Source organism: Nerophis lumbriciformis, linkage group LG08, assembly GCF_033978685.3.
Source record: "Nerophis lumbriciformis linkage group LG08, RoL_Nlum_v2.1, whole genome shotgun sequence".
Taxonomy (NCBI): Eukaryota; Metazoa; Chordata; class Actinopteri; order Syngnathiformes; family Syngnathidae; genus Nerophis; species Nerophis lumbriciformis.
The window spans coordinates 31944760-31956378 of NC_084555.2; the positions used below are offsets into that span (position 1 = coordinate 31944760).

Consider the following 11619-nt stretch of genomic DNA (forward strand, 5'->3'; position numbering starts at 1 on the left):
GTTTTTGGATACTTTCTAATACACTTCTGCCTTGGAGATTTTGTATATGTAAGTAATATGCAACTAATTATTTAACACTTGTTTATATTGGCAAATGTGGCATTTTGGAATGCAACATTGTTCATTTAAGGTCACTTATTTAGTATGTATAGGTTGTGCGTTGTTGTGTGCTTAGCTGTTGTGTAGCTGCTAGCTCATAGCCTACCGTGTTTACCTTTCGTAAACGACTTGACTAAAATACAAGAAAAGACCAACCTTGTGTGCTTATTGGAGGACATTTAGATGTTAACTGGCTGTCCAGCTTTGCACAAGTAGTCCGATACTGTACACACTTAGTGATGTTTTTTTGCTGACATCAGACCGATATTTGTTTTCAATATCGGATCAGGACACCCGTAGTTTTATGATTGCTGCAGTATGAGCCTGGAGCATATGGTAAATGGGTTATACTTGTATAGCGCTTTTCTACCTTTTAGGAACTCAAAGCGCTTTGACACTATTTCCACATTCACCCATTTACACACACATTCACACACTGATGGCGGGAGCTGCCATGCAGTGTGTTAACCAGGCCCATCAGGAGCAAGGGTGAAGTGTCTTGCTCAAGGACACAACGGACGTGACAAGGATGGTAGAAGGTGGGGATTGAACCAGTAACCCTCAGATTGCTGGCACGGCCACTTTCCCAACTTCGCCACGCCGTCCCCATATTATCGTATATATATATAAATAGATATAAGTCTTCCGCCTTTTTTTTAAATCAATCTCTTTTTTTCCCCAATACCAGTGAAATAACAATTGGTAAATTACAATTAAAAGGATATTATTTGTCTTAGCTGCTCAACAGTTGTTTGAGGGCTGTGCTTCACTGATCACCAATATATTAAAATCAGCATCATAAGCCCTCTTCTGTTGTGTGTTTGGCAGTTGTTGTCTCGGGTGCTAGGGCTGGACAAATAGGCCTACGGCAAAAATGAATACATCACAAATATTTTGATTAATATTATCATCACGATTAATGTCACGATTATTCATTAATTTGAAAACACGACTATTGTGTCACCAAAATTCAACTGTAAATAAAGTTTAAAAAACACATCAATATAAATTAGTAACGAATAAACCACAAGTAAAAAAAATAATAATAGCAATAACAAATTTAAATAACAAAAGCAATTTAAAACAATGAAATTCAGTTTTTCCTTTTCAATTGTTTTTTTCTTTTTTTTCTACCATTTACACTTATTTTACCGCCATAGAGTATGTGCTTAATGTGTAAAATAAAATGTAACAAAATGTTTGTTAATCAAATGGACAATTTGACCAGTGTTTTAGGTCAAATGATAATAATTGTGTAAATGTATCAATAAGTGCGAGAGCAAGAGAGAGCGCTTCTCAAGTTGCAACTGCTGGCCTGTTTGTACATTGTTGTTACATCAATGATGTCGTCACAACACAAGCAGATAATATATGTTGTGTGTGTATGGATTGTTCTCGCTAGCTTTAGCTTCATGGTTTAGTCACTGTTTCAAGTGGCCGTCTCGACATTAGTTCAGGATGTGTTTCGGGGATGAATGAGCGGTCCTGGACACAATTTTTTCCCAAACAAATGTTCCTTCTTTTCACAATGACAGCATTTCACTTACATGTATGTCAATTTCCCTGATTTTCTGCGTTTAACAGCGGATTGCGTTTCATTGGCCGATTATGTGACTCTGTTAAGTCAAGGTGGAAATCCTATGCCCAGGTCATACTAGCTAGCTCTGTGTCAAAAAAAAAGCAGCAACCATGGAGAGATCCCAAACTTCTCGTAGGCATGTTTTTTTTCCACTCATTCACTCCTCATCCATTCCACCGTCACAAGCTCTGGAATGTGCATACAATCGTTTTGTTGATTATTATATTTTCATAATCATGAGAAGCCAAAGATTAAATAATTGTCCAACCCTTGCAGGCGTATCTCTACATGTGTGAGTGACAAGAAGAAAAGCTCTGACTCACATGAAGACGTTTGCTGCCATCAACTGGTTTGCATGTATAAATCTGTATCACCTGAATAAAAGACGACTTTGAATCTTATATTCCGGTCAATACGGTAATCTATTATGATGATGATGTCATCATTCATCTGGGTCAATGTATTCTCAGACTTTGATCTAGTCTGACAATCTCTGACCAAAGTTGATCATCTAAGTGTATAAGTGAACTTATGAAGCCTGCTCCGTTCAAAGACGAAAAGTCTGCTAGGACCAACTGAACAGTCCAGTTGGGATCAATTGAATGTCCTTAGGGTAATCTATCATCTTTTGCAAATAGAACAACTTGGAAGTCAACCAACATCACAGAACAGGATGTGTTGGACTTTGGAGGTTCCATTATAGCCTGCTTAGGAGTATTGTTACTCTGAATCACACCCGGGCGTAACTTTCTCAGCCTTTTCAGGCAAAGTGAGCACAAAAGGAAAAAGAAGGCCTTTGGCTTCGAGAGGTGCCTTCAGCGGCTCCTCCACAAAGTAGGCGTTCTCTTCCTCCACCACAAACTGGAGAGTTTGACTTTTGTTTACACAGTAGATGCAATTGCCCACGACAGCACACCTAAATGGTAACGAGCTGCCGAGTCTCTGCGATGCGCAATCGTGCCACATTTTCACTATGGTGTTGTACTTGAACACGTTGATGCCCTGTTCGCGGGTGACGTCGAAGCGGTAGATGAAGCTCTTCAGCGCCACCATATCCGTCGACTTCTTCCTGCTGTTGTTGAACGGGCACTCCTGCCACTCGTCCCTCTTGGGGTCGTACTTGAGGAGGCGGTAGAAGAGCGAGCCCCCAGAGACGTAAAGCTCTCCGCTGCAGGTCGTGGCCTCGTGAGCCACCGCAAAAGCTCCTTTCGGCAAAGGGGCTACCGTTGTCCATCGGTCCATACGAGGGTCATATTTTTCCACGGTAAACAAACATTCCCCTCCGATAGCGTACAGGTAGCCATCCATGGACACCAGCTTTAGCTGGGCACGAGCTTGGGTCATAGGTCGGATCTCAGTCCAGCGGTTGGTTTTGGGATTATAACAGAAAACTTTGTCTGATACCTTCCCCTTTTCCCCATAGCCTTTTATCCCCCCTGCCACAAACAGGTAATTAAACAAAGTGCAGATTCCACATCCTTTAGTGTTGATGTCCTCAGGCATGGCTGTCAAAGCTCTCCAGTCACTGGCTGCCTCACTAAAGGAGTAGATCATGTGGCTCTCCTCCAAAGACCCCACTGACAGGGGGCTCTGAGGACGGCTGCCACAGCGGCTCGGCGGTCGGCTCCCAACGCGATCGAACACGTCGTTTACCTCGGCAACCATAAGAGTCTTCCTTCCGTCCATTCTTTTCTTCAAGACCAGATCCCGCTCAGACCCGGTCAGACGCCCGTACACACAGGGGTCCTTGAGTATCTGAAGGAAGTTGTCGCTAATGAAGCCGTAAGCGGTCTCTTTTAGCTCACTGAGCCGCTGTTTTTTTCCAATATTTAGAATCTCGTAGCAGTTCTCTGCAGTGATTTGTTCTGTCACTCGGTCCATGGCTGCCTGGACGGCGCAGGGGATTTGGAGGATTTTGGCCCCTGTGATGACATCAACAACGTTGTCCTTTGAAACTTTCATGCGGGAAGTGTAAACGTAGTCTATTAGCGTTGATAATGTCTTGTAGCTCATACCCTTTACTTTGAGGACGCTTCGTGACAGCCGAGCTTTAAAGTAGTCGCTTTTCTCTGCCAGGACCGACTTGTGAGCATTAATTGTCTGCCCGCCAACTTCAATGACTAAATCCGGCTCTTTTTTAGCAGGCAATAGATTGACGACATCCTGGCTGTCTCTAGGGTTGGATTGCAAGTGAGATTGATCCGTTTCTTGTTTCAGATTAAGACAGGACATTTTTGATCTTGCACCATTACGTATTTCACTACCTGCACAGTTTGTTGGCGTGCATGAGTCAACACAAGCAGGAAAGTCCGCCACATTCTTATTGTCATTGGAGAGATGAAGCTGATTAGCACTAGCCATGTATGAACCGTTACCTTTCTGACACACTGTATGGTTATTGTCCATTAACCTTCCATCCAGCAGGTATTCCTTCTCAAATAATGTAGGGGGGTTGAAGTTTGGGTCGTCCCCCAAGAACCCTTGCACGTAACCTGGACGTAAATCCCTGTCTTTGTCAAGGTTGACAGGGTGGAGGACAACATCGTCCTTGACTGTTGAGACTCCTCCACCTGGCTTGTAGCCCTCGTTCATCCTGATGCAGTCACTTAAGATGGAGGAGAGTCCCCCAACTGATCATGCTGAATGGTGGACAAACCAAATCTTGGCTTATGTCACCTACGTAGATAGAAACCAAAGAAAGAGTACAAATGAGTCATAAAACTGCAGACAATGCTAAAATCCCGAGGGGCATTGTTATACTTCTGTCTCATCATTTCATCTTATTCAATAAATCGACAATATTCTGCAGGATAAAATGAGTGGAGAAATCCAAATGATAAAGCAGCAAAGTATGAATCTATTAGGAATGTAACAATAAACGTCAATAATGATAACCGTGGTAAAACTCCCGACGGTTGTTATTACCGTTATAACTTTAAATTTTTGAAAAAATGTGATTGATAACCGCACTTTGATATACTCACGGACCGACTAGCCCCAGCTCGCTAACTAGCTTAAATGTTTACATGAATACGAGACACCTTAACGTCTTTCCCTATTAAAAAACGACATACCCCAATCTAAACTTACATAAACACATTGCTGTCTGAGAAACTAAAATATTCAATTGATCACATTGACCCGACAGGCTGTGCTTGCTTAGACAGAGTGATACAATTTTACACAGCGGAATATGACAGACGGCAGTGTTGTTGTTGTTTTTTTACAACTTTATTAACACAGACGAAGATGTCTACAAGAGGAAGTAAACTTACGTGACGTCACATAAACCGGAAGTAAAGCAAAGTGAACACTCAATTTGCCTTTATCAATAAAAAAAAACTTCTTAAACTTTCGAAAAAACAATTATTTAAACACTTAAATAAAATATGGCTCTTTATAATGTAGAACATTTTTTTATGTTTCTTCTGCCATGAAAGTATATTGTGTGTCTATATCTCAGTTATTAAAAAAAACTTGGTTAAAAGATTTCAGTCCATGTATAAGTATGTTTTGAGCACATTCAACAATATTGTTATAATAATGAAACTGATCATTTTCGTCAAAATAACCGTGATATGAAATATTGTTACATCACTAGAATCCATCTTACTTTCCTGCTCCATTACATTTTCACAATAATTGTCAAGATGAAAGCATTTAGTCATTTGGGGGCCTAAGGCAAACCTAATCATTGAGACCCACATAACAAAATAAAATGGTAATTTACCATATTGTTATAAACAGTTTGGGGAGCGGTGCAAATGTAATTGACAGGAACAATATTCAATATTAAATATATTTCAAGCTATTTTTCAGAGACCAGATGTGACATGTCACACTACTATTGTGAAAGCCGCAAGTGTGTGACTGGTGGGAAAAAGAGATGTTGACAATTGAAACAAGAAACGAGAATATTGACCAAAAATAAGTTTCTCTAGAGTTTCTGCCTGCCTGTCTACAGGGATGAGAATTGTACAACATCTCACAATTTGATTCCGATTCTTGGAGGTGACGATTCGATTCAGAATCGATTCAAACCGATTCACGGAATATATTATTTTGTATACAAGTTATAATAAAACCTTCTCAAAACAGGTTACAAAAACTCCTCTTGGCTGTTGATGTATGATGCAGCGAGTAAGCGTGGAAACTGCCTTAAAAACGCCTTTTTTTTAAATAATTAAAAATTAAATACCATCCATCCATCCATTTTCTACCGCTTGTCCCTTTCGGGGTCGCGGGGGCTGCTGGAGCCTATCTCAGCTGCATTCGGGCGTAAGGCGGGGTACACCCTGGACAAGTCACCACCTCATCGCAGGGCCAACACAGATAGACAGACAACATTCACACTCACACTCACACACTAGGGCCAATTTTTTAGTGTTGCCAATCAACCTATCCCCAGGTGCATGTCTTTGGAGGTGGGAGGAAGCCGGAGTACCCGGAAGGAACCCACGCAGTCACGGGGAGAATATGCAAAATACATTCCTCAAAATTGTGAATCAATTTACAATCGGGGCAAAAAAGGATCTGTAAATCAATCTACTTTTGTACTGAGCTTGTGCCACATTTTACAAACTCTTAGTTATAGTAGTTGACCACATTGAGTGGTTCAATATTGATATATTTGTGATGAAACGCGTCACTCTCCACTCCACCTCTGTAACCTACAGACAGTTACACTGCTGCTGCCAACCAGTGCTGTTGTAGCACACCTAATTCTGTATCAGCGAGAAAATGGTTGACAGATTGGGTAGTTTTAATAAAAACTGTTTGTTTTCTTCATGCCTTCCTTTCTTCTTTGCTCCACTTGGGTAACGCCACTTCATTTTCATACGAATCTCTCAAAACGGTGGCAACAAGTTTGTTTTGGAACGTCTTCCTGAATCAAGTTTGTATATGCGCAGCAACATGGAATAGTACGCTACGTTAGAAGGGACGGGGAAGCTGTCAAAACTATTATGATGTATTTTTAAGCGCACAACTTAAGACCAGAATTAATAAATTCTTGTTTTAAACAGAAGAAAACTGTATGAATTTTTCTGGGACCTCTTGGGGCCCCTTCCTAGACAACTGCCTGTGTTTGCCTAATGTGATAGAGCAGCAAGGTATGAAAGATTAGAATGGTCAAGATAATAAAGCATCAGTCAGTTGAGTGCAAGTAAACTACAAACTCATTTAAAAAATGTGCATGCTAGTGGTTAGCATGTTCAAAGGTTCAGATTTGTGTGTGGAGTTTGCATGTTCGGCAGCACGGTGGTACAGGGGTTAGTGCGTCTGCCTCACAACACGAAGGTCCTGGGTTTGATCCTGCGCTCGGGATCATTCTGTGTGGAGTTTGCATGTTCTCCCCGTGACTGCGTGGGTTCCCTCCGGGTACTCTGGCTTCCTCCCACCTCCAAAAACATGCACCTGGGGATAGGTTGATTGGCAACACTAAATGGTCCCTAGTGTGTTAATGTGAGTGTGAATTTTGTCTGTATATCTGTGTTGGCCCTGCAATGAGGTGGCGACTTGTCCAGGGTGTACACCACCTTCTGCCAGAATGCAGCTGAGATAGGCTCCAGCGACCCCCCTGCGACCCTGAAAGGTACAAGCGGTATAAAATGGATGGATGGATGGATGGATGGATGGATGGAGTTTGCATGTTCCCTGCTTGTGTGTACTCTCATGCTAATTGGACACTCTAAAATAAGGTGTCCAAAGTGTGGCCTGCAAAGTTGTTGAAATAAAACCAAACAAAAAACAAGTAAAAATGTTAGAAAAAAAGAGCAAAAATATGTAATGTAATGAGAAAAAATGTTGATACTAATAAGTAACAATAATACACTTTGTCCCCTTACAGGGGAGAACATGGAGCCTCCACACAGAGAGACGCCGAGTCCGGGATTCGTACCCAAGACCTTCTCACTGTGAGGCACGAGCCCTAACCACTTCTTCACTGTGCTGCCTCCTTTTTGCAGTGGAGTAGGAGAAAAAAACAGCCCAGGAGAAACTTAAACATATACTGTGAACCTAGATCGGTAGGTCGTGAGTTCAAACCCCGGCCGAGTCATACCAAAGACGAGCAAGACACTTCACCCTTGCTCCTGATGGGTGCTGGTTAACGCCTTGCATGGCAGCTCCCTCCATCAGTGTGTGAATGTGTGTGTGAATGGGTAAATGTGGAAGTAGTGTCAAAGCGCTTTGAGTACCTTGAAGGTAGAAAAGCGCTATACAAGTACAACCCATTTATCATTTATAAAAATGGGACCCATGTTCTCCCTGCTTGGCACTCAGCATCAAGGGTTGGAATTGGGGGTTAAATCACCAAAAATGATTCCCGGGCGCGGCCGCCGCTGCTGCCCACTGCTCTCCTCACCTCCCAGGGGGTGATCAAGGGGATGGGTCAAATGCAGAGAATAATTTCGCCACACCTAGTGTGTGTGTGACAATCATTGGTACTTTCACTTGTAATAAAAACAAGGTAAATGGATGAAAGATACATATTTGTACAATGCACTCGAGATTTTGTACAGATCTAATCAAAACAGGCATCTACCATTAGCTGCAAACTGCAATAATCAGGGATTCTTAAACACCCTTCTTGCCCATAATTTAACTGAATGCTTGTTGGTGCGCATGCGCATGGCTAAATTACTCTTTAAAATGAGAAGGAAAGGGAGTGTAGCGTAAAACAGTAAGAGCCTTCTCTTTCCCTCCTTTACGTTCATTAAATAGCGACTTCATTAAATAGTGAGTTGAATATAAAAAGGCTGTAAAAGAACGTACGTTTATTCCTCCTCTATAATGTCACCTACCTGCGTTTCCAGGCTGTGATTAAGCCAGAAGCTTCCCTGCAATCCCTCCACAAAGCTCCGTTACGTAAAAGCTTCACCGCCCAGGCAGCCAGGCTGGGTTACCCGGGAGGACTTTATTTCATCCCCGTGTGCCGCTCCGCTCGCTCCCCGCGTCCATGTGTCATCTTCCGATCATTCAGCGTCGACCTTCTCAGCAGCGAACAGGCGCGGCTGAAACGGCGGCGGTGATCAAACGCTCGTCCGTCGGGCTCGCGCGCCTCCTCCAGCAGCCTCACGTGACCGTGGGCTGTGAAAATGTGGTGGACGTCCTCACGAGCTGGACGTGTTTAACGCGAGCAGCGTGACTAATCAGGGGACATCTAGGTAGTTTTTTTACAGTTGACTACTGACTTAAGCCACGCCCCTTTGCTTGGTATTAACCCTCTACTGTACTTAAAAGCATCAGTTGGACACGATGGACCCTTCCTGGACACCTGTGTCCCCCAACCTTCACTTCACTACATGGCCACTTGTTTTGTTGTATCCATGGCAACAGGTGGACACTGGAGAGGTGGGCGCATCCATCCAAATATTCATGCCACATAGCAGGTGGGGCCACCCCAGGCTAAATTGGGGCCCTTAGTAAAATGTTATTTACATTACATTTTCCACAACTATTTATTTGTGTGAAACGATTTTTATACTTTTATTTTAACCAAATTTGAATTCAATGAGATGCATGTTGTGTACGAAAACTAATTCATTGAATTTTGTGCAAAAAACTATTTTAACATCATTAAACAATACATTTATGGATATTACTATCTTGACATGGACTTGAACTTGGTACCTACTGCTGAACATGACAAGTATTATTGCTGTGCACCGCAGACAGTATGAGGGCATCTGTGCTATTATATTCTTATCAGTGACGTAGCGGGAATCCATCCATCCATTTCCTTCCGCTTATCCGAGGTCGGGTCACGGGGGCAGCAGCCTAAGCAGGGAAGCCCAGACTTCCCTCTCCCCAGCCACTTCATCCAGCTTCTCCCAAGGCATTCCCAGGCCAGCCGGGAGACATAGTCTTCACAACGTGTCCTGGGCCTTCCCCGTGGCCTCCTACCGGTCGGACGTGCCCTAAACACCTCCCTAGGGAGGCGTTCAGGTGGCATCCTGACCAGATGCCCAAACCACCTCATCTGGCTCCTCTTGATGTGGAGGAACAGCGGCTTCACTTTGAGCTCCTCCCGGATGGCAGATCTTTTCACCCTATCTCTAAGGATAAGCCCCGCCACCCAGCGGAGGAAACTCATTTCGGCCGCTTGTACCTGTGATCTTGACCCAAAGCTCATGACCATAGGTGAGGATGGGAACATAGATCCACCGGTAAATTGAGAGCTTTGCCTTCTGGCTCAGCTCCTTCTTCACCACAACGGATCGATACAGCGTCCGCATTACTGAAGACGCCGCACCGATCCGCCTGTCGATCTCACGATCCACTCTTCTCTCACTCGTGAACAAGAGTCCGAGGTACTTGAACTCCTCCACTTGGGGCAAGATCTCTTCCCCAACTCGGAGATGGCACTCCACCCTTTTCCGGGCGAGAACCATGGACTCGGACTTGGAGGTGCTGATTCTCATCCCAGTCGCTTCACACTCGACTGCAAACCGATCCAGTGAGAGCTAAAGATCTTGGCCAGATGAAGCCATCAGGACCACATCATCTGCAAAAAGCAGAGACCTAATCCTGCAGCCACCAAACCGGATCCCCTCAACGCCCTGACTGCGCCTAGAAATTCTGTCCATAAATGTTATGAACAGAATCAATGACAAAGCAGAAAGCGGCCAGGAATATGTTTGCCTGGGAATACCAGGGTTTACCAATATTGGTATGAGTAAAATTCAAGCTCGTAAAGGCGATACTGATCCGATACTTTGTGCAAATATACCTAATGTGTCTGGTAAAATGGAAAAAGTAATGTATTTTAAGTGTAGCTGCACAGTGGTACAGGGGTTAGTGCATGTGCCTCACAATACAAAGGTCCTGGGTTCGATGCCCGGGCTCGAGGTCTTTCTGTGTGGAGTTTGCATGTTCTCCCTGTGACTGCGTGGGTTCCCTCCGGGTACTCCGGCTTCCTCCCACCTCCAAAGACATGCACCTGGGGATAGGTTGATTGGCAACACTAAATTGTCCCTAGTGTGTGAATGTGAGTGTGAATGTTGTCTGTCTATCTGTGTTGGCCCTGTGATGAGGTAGTGACTTGTCCAGGGTGTACCCCGCCTTCCGCCCGAATGCAGCTGAGATAGGCTCCAGCAGCCCCCGCGACCCCGAAAGGGATAAGCTGTAGAAAATGGATGGATGGATGCTCTTGGGCGATCGTCTTCAAACAATACCAAATCACAGGGCAAAACAAATGATGGTGTCATTTTGTACTGTTATTTATATTCAGCTATATGTAGTGTCTCCAAATAGTAAAATAATACTGAGTGACTGATTTTAATTGCAGTCATTTTCTTACATAAACAAACAACAGACTCAATGACAGTGTGTACTTGCACATTACACACTTACCTAGGCAGAATAAAAAGTAGTTCCCTCCAGTCAGAATTTATTTAGACAAGCTCTCAATGATTTAGTAACTCTTAATGATTTACATTATTTTAATAACTAAAGTATAGAATGTATCGATATTTTGATTTGAGAACCGATATTATAGCATAAATATTTGGAATCAGCGGTATCGATATTTCAGTATTGATCTGCACTTCACTAATTAGAGTGATACTAGCATGATGACATCAATATTTATCAGTTTTCTGTCAGTGGTGTCCAAAGTCCCACTTATAAAAAAACACATTGGTCTGAACTCATGTTTTTTGTTTTTTTAATTGTGGGGGGATAGGTTGATTGGCAACACTAAATTGGCCCTAGTGTGTGAATATGAGTGTGAATGTTGTCTGTCTATCTGTGTTGGCCCTGCGATGAGGTGGCGACTTGTCCAGTCAAATGCAGCTGAGATAGGCTCCAGCACCCCCCTCGACACCGAGAGGGACAAGCGGTAGAAAATGGATGGATAGATGGGTTTAGAAAAATGGTTTTAGTTCAGTATAAAGCAGTGTTTTTTAGCCATAGGGATGGGACGGGACGCTCATTGTCAG

The 11619-nt window shown here is 43.3% G+C and overlaps 1 protein-coding gene across 1 annotated transcript; it reads right to left on the reverse strand.

Moving 5' to 3' along the window:
- Positions 1–1882: 1882 nt before the first annotated feature.
- kbtbd11 (kelch repeat and BTB (POZ) domain containing 11) lies at positions 1883–8833 on the reverse strand. The gene is made up of 2 exons (XM_061968685.2): positions 8482–8833; positions 1883–4354 (listed from the first exon to the last, which is right to left on the reverse strand). The coding sequence occupies exon 2, from the start codon at positions 4268–4270 to the stop codon at positions 2399–2401; it is 1872 nt and encodes a 623-aa protein (XP_061824669.1). The 5' UTR covers positions 4271–4354; positions 8482–8833; the 3' UTR covers positions 1883–2398.
- Between the last annotated feature and the right edge of the window lie 2786 nt (positions 8834–11619).

Excerpts from the sequence above, each read along its gene's own strand:
- kbtbd11 (XM_061968685.2), bottom strand. The coding sequence starts at position 4,270 with ATGAACGAGGGCTACAAGCCAGGTGGAGGAGTCTCAACAGTCAAGGAC.